The sequence below is a fragment of the Camelus bactrianus genome, chromosome 6 (genome assembly GCF_048773025.1).
Source record: "Camelus bactrianus isolate YW-2024 breed Bactrian camel chromosome 6, ASM4877302v1, whole genome shotgun sequence".
Classification (NCBI taxonomy): Eukaryota; Metazoa; Chordata; class Mammalia; order Artiodactyla; family Camelidae; genus Camelus; species Camelus bactrianus.
The window spans coordinates 94180542-94196807 of NC_133544.1; the positions used below are offsets into that span (position 1 = coordinate 94180542).

The 16266-nt window shown below is 38.0% G+C and overlaps 1 protein-coding gene across 2 annotated transcripts; it reads right to left on the reverse strand.

The window, feature by feature from the left end:
• Positions 1–1830: 1830 nt before the first annotated feature.
• On the reverse strand, positions 1831–16198 carry LACTB (lactamase beta). Of its 2 annotated transcripts, none has more exons than XM_074366379.1 (6): positions 15638–16198; positions 15136–15202; positions 13432–13622; positions 12791–13142; positions 11397–11562; positions 1831–2627 (listed from the first exon to the last, which is right to left on the reverse strand). In XM_074366379.1, exons 1-6 carry the CDS (start codon positions 16004–16006, stop codon positions 2096–2098), a joined length of 1677 nt encoding a protein of 558 aa, XP_074222480.1. In that variant the 5' UTR covers positions 16007–16198; the 3' UTR covers positions 1831–2095. The 2 variants fall into 2 exon arrangements, 1 of the variants encoding a protein (XP_074222480.1); XR_012507765.1 differs by having other exon boundaries at positions 2490–2627; positions 11397–11558.
• Between the last annotated feature and the right edge of the window lie 68 nt (positions 16199–16266).

Genomic DNA, 16266 nt, shown 5'->3' on the forward strand with positions numbered 1-16266 from the left:
AAAGTTGGAAAGCCTTTGAAAAGAGTGTTAGTGAAAGCCAGAGGAGTCTTGAAGAAACTGTTTAGAATTACAATGACCTTTGAGGAGGCTGCAATTGTGGACTTAAAAGAGAGTAAGGAAAATCTTGGACATTGGAGGAAAGATTATTGTTCTGTAGTGGCAGAAAGCTTAGCAGTGGTGCTGCTGGCAAGAACACAGAAAGCAGAAAAATGTGCCTTATGACCTGGGTGTTCTAGCTGAGATTTCCAGACAGTGTTGAACGTGCCTCTTGGCCTCTTCTTCCTGCTTATACTAAAATGCAGGAGAGAAATAAGCTAAAGGAAGGGCTACTAAGCAAAAAGGAATCAATAATTCATGATTTGGGAAATTCCCAGACTCTCCAGATGGCAAACGATGCTAAAATTAAGAAATGGCTTTAAGGCAAACATAAAATTTAGGGCACTTCTAGGACAAAAATGGTCTAAAGATGAAGTTGAGGCTGTGACTATAAGATCCTTTAAGACTGAGGAAAAAGCCAAGATGGTGCCTTAAAGAGCTATTTAAATAATAGGTCTTAATGGAAGCTTGATGGTGTTTTCTCCAGTTGTCTCAGCAGAATTCTAAGTTAGAGAGGGATGTATTTTGAAGAGATTTTTGGGTATGGCTTTCATTTACAAGCATGAACCCCAATGAGATTTGTATGGGACTCACAATATTTTAAAAAATTATATTAGCAGGAACACTGTTAACTTAGACTGAACAGAGAACACAAAAGAGGTCTTTGGACCACCAAACTTCTACAAGCAGAAAGCAGGCTGAGAAAACCACTCAGATGCAAACACATGCTGCCTTTCATGAAAAAAGAATGACTCAGATGGAAGAACCAAGGGCTCAGAAAACATAGCCAAGAATTATTCCCAAGCCTTGAGTACTATTTTCAAGCAGCTGCCAACCTGTGTCTGGTTGGATGGGGGGAGCAAATAACATCTTTAGTTCACTCAAGTACTTTGGTTTAAGATCAAGAGGAACTGTACCTGAGTTGGTATACTTAGGGCACTACTCCCAAAGAGCTTCATCCACCGCTAGACCTGATTTAGATGACAGATACTGGGCTCCAAGCTGATGATGTAATGAGATGAATTTTCTGGAGAACTTAGGGGAAGGAAGTGTATTTTTCATGTGGAAAAGACATGAACCATTGGGGAAGAAAGGTCATACTGTAGTAACCAACTTCCAGGATGACCCCCAATGACCTCCACCTCCTGATATTCACATTCACACCCTGTGTAGTCCTTCCAAGACTATATAAGGGTTGGTATGTGCGATCTACAGAATACAGCAAATGTGACTTTTTAGGCTAGGTTAAAAAAGACTTTGACTTCTGCCTGGTTCATTCCTCTCTCTCTCTCTCTCTCTCTCTCTCATTGTTTGTTGTGGGGGAATCCAATTATCATGACATTGAGATATTCAAGCAGTCCTAAAGAGACATCCACATGGTAAGAAACTAATGCCTCTTGCCAACCACAAGTCAGAGGACAGATTCTTGCCATCAGTAATGAGAGTGAATGAGCCATTTTGGAAGCATTTTCTCCAGACCAGAGAAGCCTTTAGATGACTACAACATCTTGTCTGCATCCTTATTACAGACTCCGGTGCCAGATCCCCCCAGCCAAGCTATTCCTGAATTCCCAAGCCTCAGAAACCATGGTATAATAAATGTGTGTTCTTTTAAGTGGCAATAAATAACTAATACACCATTTCTCATAATCTTGTTTCAGCTGTCATAGTAAAAGAACAATATTTTGAGGTCCTACTGGATGAGATTTTTCTCTACATTACACATTCAAAAAGTACATTTTTTAATCAGAATATTTTATTTCAAGAGTTAACACTTTTTTTCAAAAAGTAAAAATATAGTTACTTCCCTGAGTATAAAGAACTAATCCTACAATAAAAGACAGTTACAAAATTAAGCAATTAGAGGTCCATAATTCTCTGCATTCAATTACACTCTATTACAAATTTATTCTTAAAAAATCTCATGTATTTAGGGACTTCAATATTTCAAAGAAAAAAACCCCCAAAACCCAAAACAGCTCATTCTGCACCTGTGATGTTAAGGTAAGTCTGATCTGTCTTTATCAAATTCCAGAGCAATCTTTAAAGCAGTGCTATTGAGGCCAACAGATTGCATGTTACATATGATAGAAACAACTACTCCTCGTGGGGGAACCTTGTTATTTATAGCTTCTGCATCCAGTTCTTCAGGGAGGACCAGCAGGACACTACTGGCACCCACTGCACTTCCAGTATGTGAGGCATAATGCCGTTGCTTCCTACAAGAACCGTACGTTTGCTTCTTTTCCACAACACCCCATGCCATCGCATATTTACCCTCTTTATCCCAAGACATTTCTGTGTTAGGGACTGGTGTCCAAATCATAAGCATTGTTTCTGGTTTGAGATATCCGGGTAAAAGATTTTCATTTGAGTTCTTAAACAGCCCGACTTGGTAACCATACAGCATTGCATTCCCAAATTTCAGAAGGTCACCCACTGTAGACAGAAATCCACCACCAGCCCATTTATAGGAGTTATCCACATAAGGTGTGTTGACAAGACGTCTCTTTTTATTGTAAACATAAAATCTAAAATGAAATAAGAATAATCATTAAAAACTTGATAGTCTATTATCGACTTTATACATGAAAATGAACAGAAAACTGTACACATGAGACAGACTGTACTTCCCTGTAGTGAACATGTATTCTCAGAAACTAACCACTATTTTCAGTATGATTCAAATTCTAATGAAACAAAGATAACTGAGTAATTAAAGCATAGAAAGCAGGCTGTTTTCTCTATTGGCAAGGCTTGCCCATGCTGAGTGTATCAAACTTCTAACATCTGGGAAAAATGTACTGATTAGTATTACACATGATATATATTTGCCTTGTGCAAAATATATGCAGGAACACCTAGCGTTTGGTAGATATTCTTAGTCCCTGGGCTCAATGAATCATGTGCCATGTGGAATTTTATAGCTAAAAATGTACACGCGGGGATGTTCAAGAATAAGGTTATTATCTGTAAGGAGACTACATCACCCCTAGTTAAGAATAACATAGAAACACTATGTATAATGATGTGATGTGGTACTTTCTTGGTGTGGTGGGAGAAGCTGGAGTTTGCAAACTTCATTATCATTCTTATTTTACAGATGAGGAAACTGAGGCACTGAGACTATAAATAACTTGTCCAATGTGACACAGCTTTCAAGTGGCAGAGTTGGAGTACAACCCAGGCAGTCTGTTGCCTCTCTGCTTCAGCATCCTAATTTGTAAAATAGGGACAAAAACGTCTACGTTGCAGAGTTAAGAAATAAATGTATAAAGCACTCTGCATATTTCTGATAGGTGCTTAATAAATGATAGCTGTTATTTACTCAAGCATTCAACAATCACTCATGGAGCACTTACTATGTGCCAGGCACTGTTCGGTTTGAGGTTATTGTGAGGTTTTGGCATAGAAGTCTATATATATACATGATTGCTTTAAGTTGCTGTCTTAATTTCAAATGCATTTTAGATACCCTGCATTCGTACTCCCCTCCCCTCACGATTACTGGTTTTGATATCATACTTTACATCTGTTTTGTGTATCCTTTAACTGCTTATTGTGGATACGGAGGATTTTACTGCTTTTGTCTTTTAACTGCCCTATTAGTTTGTGTGTGGGTGATTCCCTACCTTTACTGTACGTGCCAGGCACTGTTTGGATGCTGGGATAAAGTGTTAAACAAAAGAGACTGACCTCATGAGGTTTCTATCCTAATATGAGGAGACTGTACCGTAAATACTAGGTACCTGAGATGCGATCACAAAATAATTAAGCAAAAAAAGAATCCTGGCTCATCAAGATCCTTCCTTGCAAGATTCACAGCAAAATGGTGCTGTCGGGTTTCCTGTTTGCTGACTGTCTCAGCCCTAATGACCTTCATCTTCATCCTACGTTGGCTATTCTTAAGCACTGTCAGACTTGAGTCTCACCATCACTTTAAACTGTTTTAACACTAAGGTTTCATGCTCAGAACTTTCTTCCTGTGAATGTGACTCCCAGTCGTCCCAACTCTCCAACTGAACCTTCTTTCTGCCCTCAGTGGGACCTCTATCCATTCCCCTTGAATCTTTCCATTTTTCCAGGTCTTTTAGTCCCTACTGCTTTCACTTGATTTTCACTCCTAGCTTGAACTATATCATCAGCCATTTCAACTATTTCAGCTGTGGTCTCACCAGCATCCTTGGGTTCCTCACTCTTCTGAACTTAAACTACTCAATTCATCAATCCTGAATAAATGTAGGTAGTCCGTATCTGCCAAGAAAGGCTGCAGGACCTCCTGTAACAAAGCTGGCTGATAACAACTCATACTCTTGCTAAGGGTCTTCACTGCTGTCCTCAAACCCCTTTATGCTTTTCCTGGTTACTTCCTGGTATACTCTTCATAATAGCTATTCCCAGTCTCTTTACCCTCAGTTCTCTACCCTACCTCAGGCCCAGTCAGCGGGTAACCATATCCTTTGTTTTACTGACAAGGTTGAGGCCATCCAAAGTGAGCTAGAAACTCCCATCTTTATCTTAAGATGCATTTACAGCATCATCCAATCTTTTTTCCTTCTCTCCAGTCCCTTTTTTCCTGTTGTCTTTAAGACTAATTCTACTACCTGCATCTTTGATTGACTCTTCTTGCCTCTACAGCCTTGTTCCACCAGTTACACTTCCTAGATTATGTTACCTACTTGCAGTCCATCCTCCATGCAGAAGCCACAGATTGTCTCCCCTTTTTCCCACCCATTTGAAACCCTCCAATGGTCACCGCGGCAATGAGAAAAAAAATTCGTATTTCTTACTATGGCCTACAACACAATCAGTGCTCCTCAACAGAGGCAGTACCAACTCCTTAAGGGAAATTTTGAGAAGCATTTTTCAGTTGTCATGATTATTAGTGGGCTCTTACTGACACTTAGTGGATAAGGGCCCAAGAGTCCCAAATATCCTATGATGTACAGGAAAAGTCCACAGTGGCGCATTCTCCTATATCCTGTGAGACCTTCAACTATTCTATCAGTTATTAATGTAAGTAAAAAAACTCTTAATAACTAGCTGAGCCTAGAACCCTCTCCATCTCCTATGTGAACACAAAGTACTTTTTGCACATTTTTACTCTACAGTGAATTTTTTTTTGAATGTAACCATTGTGAAAAGTGAAGAGACTACATTCTATTTTGCTCAAACTTTAGCCAGAGTTAGCCGCCAAGGCCAAGAGCTGAAGCACCAATATACCTGTATTGGTCTGCATTTCACATTTAAAATACTTTTACGTATTAGGTTGCATCTGACTTTATTATGTCTTCTCATGTTGTCATGAGTAAACATTAACATATTGAGATATCTACTATTTATTTTAAGTGTTATAAATATTTCTTTTATTTATTCTTTATATTTTAGAGTATTGAGTGTAGATTATGTGATCTATCACTTTCATTTCAGAATATTAAATGAGATGTTACAACAATCTGTTAAATTAAGGGGCAGTGGGTCTAAAACTATTGAGACTCACTGTCCAATGTGATTTAGCCCCTGCTTACCTCTTTTGACCTCATCACTTACAACACCTTGCCTTACTTCTTTCACGCCAGACATTTCTGTATTTGCAAAAAGGTGAACTAGCTTTCCTTATCTTTCAAGTCTCAGCTCAACTGACATGGCCTAAAACTCTCCCTCTGCATCCCATCATCCTGTTTTATTTTCTTCATATCAACATTTGAGATTCTCAGTTTACACGTTTGTCTGTTTCTTCCCACGCAATGTAAGTCTCATGAGGGCAGGAATCTTATCTACCTGGTTCACTGATGATTTCCCTATCTGGAACAGTACCTGCCATCCACTAAGTGCTTCGTAAATACATTGAACACATGAAAGCATCATTTGTTGGCCAAATACTTAATGTAGACTCCTTGCAAGGCACTGGAGAGACAAGTAAAACCTCATACTGTGGCTGCTCTCAAAGGGCTAACAGTCTTGTTGGACAGCTCTTGAATTTCAAAGCAAAATATGAATCAACTGAGGATTTTGTTAAAACGCAGATTCTACTTCAGTACGTCTGGGGAGGGCCCCAAATTCTGCAATACTAACAAGATGGGTATGAGGAATCCTAAGCACTAGTGAGAGCTAGCCTTGTTGAAATGCCTGCTCACAGAGACTGGGCTGGGGAGCAAAGTAGTTTACTTTTGCTGAAGCAGAGAGCTTCAAAAGATGATGCTGGAGGAGTAGACATGGGACAAGACACAGTCACAAAGGACTTTGTGTGTTATGCTAGGAACTTTGACTTCTTCATCTTAGTTCACAAAATGCTCTAGTTTCCTATATCCTAAGGGGAAAATTTTTTTTTAAATCTTTTTTATCCTTGTTACAGCTTCTAGCTACCAGACCTTTCACTATCATTTATTGCCAAACTACACGAAATAGTCTGTACCTGGTGTTTCCACGCACTCACCTCTCCCTTCATTCAATTCCTTAAAATATGGCTTCTGCTCCCCCATCTCTACCAACCAGCTCTCTTGTGGGTTACCAAGGACCTTCTAATTTCCTTTGTAAGCTCCTCATCCTGGTTGCCCAGGGCTTCACTGACCCTCCCCGCAGGCCAGTTTGCTCTGAGCTCTCTTTTCTAGCTCTCGATCCTATGAGTCCCCATATCTCTACAATCACCAGCGGTTCCAGTGTTTCAGGTCTTCTTTTCCACAGAGATAGCTACAAAACTGCAGCTGTACCACAACCCTTGCTCCAGATTTACAGCCAGATTTTCTACTAGCATTTATAATTCTCAAATTTGTTTTTTTCTCAAAGTTGTTTATCAGAATCACATATGGGCATCATCCTCCCCAAATTCATAACTTTAGAGGAACAATGAGCACACATAATTTGAAAAATGGATGGGGAGTCCAGCTCACTGGTTAGAGCGCATGCTTGGTATGCACTAGGTCCTGGGCTCAATCCCCAGTGTCTCCACTAAAGAAAGAAAAAAAAAAAAGAAGAAGAAAGAAAAGAAAAGAAATAAACCTTATTTTAAAAAGACAAAGAAAAATGGCTCCTCTTTCTTCCTTCAAGATTCTTAAATGTCCCCAGAAAGTTCAAGTCATAATATTGGGTAAAGCAGGGGTGACCACAGGTATGTGCTTTGAAGGTTAAAAAAAGTCTACAGAGAATCTTGAGGACCAATGATTTAATATATGGTCTTCTCACTGCTCAAAGTGAACATGTCCAAAACGAATGTCTTCCACAACTTTATCTCATGTTTCTCTTCTCTACTACAATGTTGGTTGCCTCTCTTGCCCTCAACATTCACATCCAATAATGCCAAATCCTACTATTCACCCTCAGCTTTGTGTCCCACCTTTCTCCATGGTTTCCATTCCTATAGCCACTCCTGTATTTTAGGTCCTCATTACTTTCTGCCTGAGCCCTGATTACACTTGTAATTCCAGCCAGTCAAATCTGAAAGAAGCCACATAACAGGAACACATTTTCACATTGAGAAATATATTTTTTACAGTGAACTCCAAGTTTGTAAACTAAGAGAGAACTACCAATCTATTTTGGTTAATAACCAGCTTTGCGCAACTTCCTTTAAACAGTAAAGTGTTTCAAAGCACTTAAATCAAGGCCGGAAATTAGGATGATTCAGTCATTCCTCCTTTAAAATAAAAGTATACGGAGAATTCTAGACTTTAACCTAGTATTCTAAACTCTAAATAGGAAAAGTCTAGACTTTAATCTCTTGATTTCTTCTCACAGAGGACAAATTAATGACTTTTCCTAAAAATAATTTTGTTCAACTGAATGATAACTTTACTATTTCAAATTCTTAAGGAATTTCTGCTCTAAAAAGAATTATAGACACAAGTTCTTAAATTACTGGGACATCTTTGTAACTGAAAAATTGATGAAATGATGCCAGACAACAAACAGCCTTTTCCTACTTATTTAAGAATCTCCAGATTCGGCACAAGAACACTGTATTACCACAGAACTTTATATCTACAAACTTACAAATTCAAAATATTTGTATTTTTAAAATGCTTCTTAAATGCCTGCAGAAACCATTACATACCACATTATATTTTGTTGCTATAAGAAGGTAAAAAATCCACAAAATTTAAAATGCATGTTATTAAAACCAATCTTATTCTAACGTTTAGCATTAACATAGACTGAACCTACTACAAGAGTCCATGAAAAAGAGCTTCATAAGTAACAATGCTTAATTTTAGAAGATACTCTAGAAAATAAAGATAATAAATAATAATAAAGACAAAAAGAGAAGGTAAAGGCTATATCTATATTATCAATATACAGCAAGCACTTCAGAAAACATCCATTTGATTTTGGTCCTATCCAATTATGAAGGAGATTTTTGTCTTAAGTATTGTGCCAAACAGAGAAAAATACGAACAGAGGAGGCTAATGCATTGACTACGGAGTCCCCCACCAACAAACTGAATGTCTTTCAGTGAAAAGAACATTAATGCCACTTCCCTGTGGGTCTTTGCTTAAAGTGTTATTTAGTTTACTTGTCTAAACAGAATATACTTGAGATAAATATATTTATCTACATATAGAGAGTCAATAGTCTTATTTCATTTAAGAAAAATCCCAGTTTTATTCAGGGCAACAATGTACCCAGCTGAAAACTAATTTTGCTGCATCACTTACAGCTGAATGTGGTCTGTTGCTAAAATTCTGATCAAAGAAACATAAGCAGTATTTTAGGGTGGGATTCTGGGGAAATACCTTAAAGAGGTGACAGACACTGGGAGGCACTGTTTTAAACACACACATACAGACAGAAGAGTGATAAAGATGATAAATATCTACTCAGGATAAAATAACTCTAAAAAGCCTAGGTCAAGATAATATAAACATATTTAATTTATGATTATACCAAAGGGTCAGTAGACTAAACAAAGCTACAAACTTGCTGGAAATTTTATTTCCTGCAAAATGGTACCATAAAACAAATGAACAGAAACATACACATTTACTAAGTTTTACTTTAATGTTTTTAAAAATATATTATCTTTGAGAAGATTTCTTTCACTTCCTGAACTTCCCCCAAAAGTTGGTACGTCTAAATTCTTTTGGAATATTATAAAAATAAACAAGAATCAGAGTTGAGTTTTAGAGGCCCAAATAGATATTTTATCAAGCAAAATAAAAACAAAGCAAATGGACAGAATATTTTCCTAGGTAACAATGTTTCCTTCTTTTTTTGTGCCCTATTTTATTTCTGCAGCCCATTTAATCTACATAAAATGAATCAACTACTCCTTTAGCATCTTCAACATCTGAAGAAAAAACCCAGAGCTGATAGGAACCTTTAACAGTAGAAACAGAAACCCACTGCCTTTTTTCAAAGAACGGGAAATAAAATGAAATTAACTCAACATCATACACCGTATTTTGATTTTTGAGCAAGTCATAAATTAACCACTCATTAAGAAAACATAAAATGATAGCTGCCTGGCAGTCTGCACCTTCATGGAGCCTTAATTTTCAGCTGAAAATAGAGACTCAATGATTATACATAATGTTCTTCTCTCCCTTATAAAAAAGTGTAGATATTTGTTATCAAATAGTTAGATCTAAATCAAAATAAGGTCATGCATCTATGCCATCTTTACTAGAGAATCTTTTCTGGATTCAACTGAAAACTTCAGGTATTTATCATTTTTTCTTAAGCTTTTCAGTAGAATGTAATGTTGAACTAAAAAATAATAAACACTGTCTGAAGTGGTTGAACACTACACATCATTTAAAAATTAAAATTCATTGCTTGCTGCTAACCTAATTTGTTTAGGTTCCAAAAAGCCCCTTCAGGCTGATTTACAATGCACATTTGATACTTTTAAATAAGCTGGTAATTTTAAAATGGTAATTTAACTAAATACAACAGAAGATTGAACAAAACTAGTATATTGGGACAGGAAAATAAACCTAATTCACCATTTCACCTAGTCAAGTACTATTAAGCCATTTGTAAAGTATGTACTAATGGAAACTTAAAAGGTAAAAGTAACAGTTGATTTGTTAAATGTGTTGTTACCTTTCTCAAGAGTAAAATGGGATTGTGCTCTACACTGGAATTTGACACAACATTGTAAAATGACTATAACTCAATAAAAAAATGTTTAAAAAAAAAGAGTAAAACAGAAAAAGAAACACTGTAACTGTAAAACTTAACATTAGTCTTAAGCCTCAGAATTCTCTCCCAATCCTCCCCACACACACAAATTACTAGTAAAAATTATGATAAAATTTTAGTTGATATATTTCAATAAAATGATTTTAAACTCTTACAGTGGAGAAACCTGGTATATACAGCCTCAACAAAACAATTAAAATTACCATCACCAGTTAAGGAACAAATAGAACTCATGTGACTTCTAAGAGACTTGACAACTAAATATGATGTGTAATCCTATATTAGACTACACCAGAAAAGAAAATTGTACTTTCCTTTTCTTATAAAGGACATTATTGGGACAATTGGCAAACTGAATAAGGTCTGTAGATTTGATGTGAGCACACTGTTGATGTTAATTTCCTGAATGTCTTTATTTAAAAATACACATTTAAGTATTTATGGGATAAGGGGTACCATGTCTGCAACTTATTTCCAAATGGCTGAGAAAAAAATAACATACAGACAGACAGATAATGATTATCATTTGGGGAATCTAGGTGAAAGGTGTATAAAAATTCTTTGTACAAGCATAAATATATACTAGTATAAGTTTCTATAAGTATGAAGTCATTTCAAAATTAAAAACAATTAAAAACAATAAAAGGTAAATAAACAAAGCATTAACTAAAACTTAAGGGAAGGGATAATGGAAGAGCAAATTATAAATGCCCACGATGGGAGCAATTTTGTTTTAATCATTCATGTGCTTGAATTATTGTTGCTATCTTTCATCTAAGGATCTTGGGGTCCTTTACAGATACATTTTATTTAAAAAATTTTTTTAAAAATGTTTTTATTTTAAAGAGACTGAAATAATCCCTTTATTTGGGGGGGGGGGGTTAATAGGTTTATTTATTTATTTATTTTAACAGAAGTTCTGGGGATTGAACCCAAGACCTCATGCATGCTAAGCAAGCACTCTACCACTGAGCTACATCCTCTGCCCACAAATACACTTTATTTCCCTTACATTATAGGTGGAAAAACAGACATGCAGGAAAGCTCCCAAAATGTGGCAAGTTGATTTTGGAATGGAGTTAAAGAAAATGTGACTTTGAACTGATAACATATTCTGAAGATGAGATACAGCTAGACACACCAGAAGGTATTCATTTACCTTGCTCTATTGTAAATCACTGGTTCATTTTCTTCCTGCACAGTTGTCAGCATATCCAAGTCATGGAATATTTTCTGCATATAGTCCAAATATTTATATCCTGAAGCTCTTTCTACTATGGCTGCCAGTAGGGTATAGCCAAAAGTTGAATACAAAAACTGACTACCTTGAGACATCATTGTAAGGGGGGAAAAAAAGAAAATACTTCATTATTATTTAAAATCATGTAAAATATATTCCCACTGAAAACTGGCATATCTTTAAAACTGGAGTATTTTACTTTAGCATTTAGGGGAAGATCATGGATGAAACATTAACAAATTTAGTCAACTTTGCAATGGCCCTGCTTATTCCATGTCCCTAACACAAAAATAAAATGATCAGTATACGTAAAATTTCACATGAATCTATTTCTTTCTGTGATAATGAAATAAGAAAATAAATTCTATCTCTAAACTAAAAAATCCTTCCAACTGGCAACGGAACAGAAAGGGAAAGAAAAGCAAATTGGTTTTGTGAGTTAACTGTCTTATTCTTAATATACCTAACTACTCATCATTTCAGGCATAAACAGTTGTGCAAATTCTTTTTTTTAAGTAAAATATATGTAAGTATAAAAACATTGTTTCAAATATATATTAAAACACAAATACATATACAAATATATATATTGTTTTGAATACATACCTGTATATCATTTTAGATTCTAGAAACAGAGATTGTATGATCTGTACTAAAAATGGATGGGAACCTTATTTTTTAAGGCAAAATCCATAATCATATTTCTTTGCCCTTATTTATTATACCTATATAATATCTATTCATGGTAAAAACAAAACAAAACAAAACCTTAAAATGAAAATGGAATACAAGTACATAAACCTAAATGTAACTTAAGTGATTTCAGTAGACATACCAGAAAGTATACAAAAAGATTATTTTTATAGATCAGCTCTTGGGGAAATAAAATTAAGTTGATGGACACTAACTTCTTCATGCAATGAAAGCACGAAATAAGTTGAACAATTTAAATACGAAATTAAATACTAATGAAATACTAAAATGTTAACAACACTTTATCATGCCAACTTTGGCCCAGATTTTATTTGGAGAACTATTATTCCAATATATAATTTTTTCCATGAATATCTCAATACTGAGAATCCACTAAATGTCTAGGTAGCCTCCAATGAGGCTAAAACAAACAACTAGCTGCCTGGATGCTAGGCTCTGATACGAACTATAGACAAAAAGGCAGGCATCAGACTGACAGGAAAACCCATGCCATAATCATCAACCACATCGAATGCACTCAGGATGGTATCATTTTAGATTTTCTGAAAATTAATACTTGAATAACGATGACTTTGTAAAGAGAAGAAATTAATACTCACCAGGTTTAAAGAACAAGGGGTCATTTTTAAACAATCTTAGGGATTCAATTGAATTTTCAAACTTTTCCTTCAAATATAATTCGCCTTGTTCAAAATCATTCTTTTTCTTGCAAGGTTTTGAATTCCGGCCTTTGGCTTCATTATCGTGCTCTGTCTTAGCTTTAGCAAAGTCATTCTTTTCATTACTTTTGCCTGCTCTTTCTTTTAACTCTTTTTCTTGGTCAGATTCCAACGTCCCTTTCATCATCTTCAAGGCTTTACAAGCTTTCTCTTCTTTCACCTTTTTCATGTCCTTTTCATAATGACGAATTCCACTTAAGTGAGAAATCAATAATCTTGTTGTGACAGAAACCTAATTGTAAAAACACAAAAATTCAATTACAGTGTTCAACTGTGTAATAAAAAGTTAGTAGCCTTGGAATAATGCCTCAGTAATATTTTCCATTTTAAACTGCTGCTGGAAAAAATGTGTCATGTGCACAAGTTTAGCCTCAAATTTCAGAAAAATGCCCACTGGGTTATTATCTGGATAAAACAAAACTTTAACCCATTAAAAATAATTAAAAACAAACCAAAGAATCTTATGAAACCTTTTAAGCCACTTAAATGTCATTAGAAAAATGAATTGTGAGTTTCATTACCTTTTCACCTTCATACTCTTTTTCTGGGAATTCAGGAACATAATGTTGTACTGGAATATCAAGGTCCAGTTTCCCTGCTTCCCACAATTTGGCAAGAGCAACCATAGTGAGGCTTTTGCTGATACTGGCAATTCTCATAACTGTCTCTGGCTTGCATGGCACACGGTTCTCAACATCAGCATAACCTAAACCTTCGGGGGAAAAAAGCAAAAAGTCACTATTAATAGGCTTCATGGTCAAAGAAGTCTTCAAAAACTGAACTGATACTATCTTAAAACATTCGGTGTGTTTATCTAAAGGAAAAGAAATTCCACTTCCGTAAGTTAATTAATATCAAAAGGCAATGGATGAGAGTCTTAGCCATTCTGACAACAGTAAGCCTAACAATTTAACCTTATAACTAAACTGAAAATAGTACTTTGTGCATAACAGTAATTTTTTGACTCAGATACTGATTTTTCTTAGCTTTTCTAACAATTTGGATATTCCACATTTTAAATAAATTACTCTACATTCTCTAAAGAAAACATCACTGTTCTTCAGATTACATTTATTCTTGACCTTTGAGTTTCCACTAAATTCCTAAAAATAACCACCAATAAAAACAAACATGAAAAGATGCCCTGCAAAGCCAATCTAGTTTAGCATCAATTTAATTCAGCTGCAAGTCAAAAGAAAAAAATGTACTACTAGTTGAAGCTCCTTCTAGAAAATGTTTTAAGTATGGTTTCATCTTCTGTAGGCCAAAAGTGTAGAAATCTAACACATACAAAGAATTGAGATTTGAAAAGAATAAAAAGGCATACAATAATTATTTTCTACTGTAAATATAGATTATGCTGAAAAATATTTTCATAAAAATAAAGCCCTCAACTATAGAGCATTTATATAATTTTTATTACAATTATCTTTCGTATTAGGTATATTGATTAGCTATACTTTAACTTGGGGGAAGAGTCATTTTTCTTTAAATTCAAAACTCTACTGCTCCTATCAGCTTCTAAAAGTAGTACTTCTGCTAAATGATGTCTGAAACATTTCCTAAAAGTAATGTTCTAAAAAACCTGCTATGACCAATTGGACTAATTTGTGTGCAACGGAAAAGTAAATCAAGAATCAAGTTATAAAACATGCTTTGATAAAACTATCATAAAATGATTAGAAATTTCTCTTCCAAAGCGGCTGCCTTTTTGTTTGAAAAAATAGCTGACACTTCTGCACAGTTAAAAAAAAAAAAAGTGATAAAGTAGCTTATAAACACATTAAGGACAAGGAATCGTGTATATCCCCAGTTCTCAGTACAGTGTATTTTACAGACAGAGGACTCAAGTAAGTCGTTGATTGAGTTAAAGAAAACACAAAATTCTGACGTTTTATCTACTCATAAAGGTTATCTACATAGGTGCAGTTAACAGACTGCTTAACACACAGCTTTGAGAACAATAAACCCAGTCCTACAGGAAAGTAGCATAGAAACAAGCCAACTTTAAGAGTCCAATTTATTCACTAGAGTCACATTTTAAACCTTGCTGTTCATAAAAAACCCGATTCTTTGGTCTGTTAAACATGATTTCTCCGCAGTATGTACGGTTTTATGAAAACTGAACAGCACTTCATGGGATTCACTCCAAACAGGAAAGCGTCAAGATTTCATTCACCGACTGACACAAAACAAGCCAAGAAATAAAACTTTTCTGAGCCCACCTTCTGACCAGACTTCTCTTCCATCTACAGAGACTCCAACCACTATGCCCGGCGCGCCCACCTCATCCTAAGAGCGGAGGAAAAGAACAGTTCAAAGCCAGGCGGAGCCTCCTCGCGCGTCCGCCGGCGCGCTCCTCCAGCCTCCCCGAGGCCCCGCCCCGCCCCGCCCCGCCCCTCGGCCCGGGGCCCGCCCCCTCGGCCCTGGCCGAACCCCGGGGTAACCGTGAGGGGTGTGCCGCTGGGCACCTCGAGGGGGAAGGGGCGGTCCGCGAGGCGGGCGGTGACCTCCGCCCCGACTTGGGCAACCCCCCGAGAGCGCCTGACCGTGACTGGGAGGTCGGGAAACGGGAAGTCTTTCTCGGAAGCCGGCTGCGGGCATCCCGCCGCCCGGGGTGGGGTCCCCTCGCCCCGAGAGACAACCACCAAGGGGTCTCATTCCCGGGTGACGCCGGGGTTGGGCGCCGCGTTCCCGGCCGCCTACGCCCCCCTCCCGTCGCCGCACCTTGATCCTGTGCAGGAGGTCACGGCTGCTGTCGATGGCTCTGGCGAAGTGCCTGGAGTGGGGCTGCGGCGGAGTCTGTGGAGACCACGAGGCGAGGGGCTGCTCCTGCGGTGGCAGCGGCTCGGCCTGAGGCAACGCCTCGCGGTCGGGCGCCGCGGGGGTCGGCTCGGAGGACGCGCCCCTTAGCCCGCCGGCCAGCTTCACCCCGAGCGCCAGCCCCAGCCCCAGCCCCAGCCCGAGGCCCCCGACCCAGCCGGGGCCGAGCGGCGGCAGCCCGGCGCGCCGGTGGGCTGCACGCCGCCCGCAGCCCCAGGCGCAGCCCCCGGGGGTCGCGACCTGGGCGGTCACAGCTGACAGGAGCCGGTACATGGCGTCTCGGGTGAGCGGGCAGCTTCTGAGCTCGCGCAGGCCGGGCCGGCGGCGGAGGCGCGAAGCGGGGAGGGGAGAGGACGCGAGGGGAGGGAAGGGGAGCGGAGTGGGCGGCGACCGCGCTCAGACCCTAGCAGTCGAGGCCCGATGGCCGGAGCGCCGATCGCATCGAGTCCTCCCTCCTTTGCCCTTTCTTTGCCTGGTCTCTTTCTTGAAACTCATGCATCTTTCACCCCTCCCCACCACTTTTCCCCCTCTGC

Bases quoted from the DNA above. Each gene is read 5' to 3' on its own strand.
- LACTB (XM_074366379.1), bottom strand. From the start codon at position 16,006: ATGTACCGGCTCCTGTCAGCTGTGACCGCCCAGGTCGCGACCCCCGGG. The intron at 13,623-15,135 runs GTGGGCTCAGAA...TTTCCCCCGAAG, and splicing joins AAGAGAAGTCTGGTCAGAAG to GTTTAGGTTATGCTGATGTT. The intron at 11,563-12,790 runs GTGAGTATTAAT...TGATGTCTCAAG, and splicing joins CCCCTTGTTCTTTAAACCTG to GTAGTCAGTTTTTGTATTCA.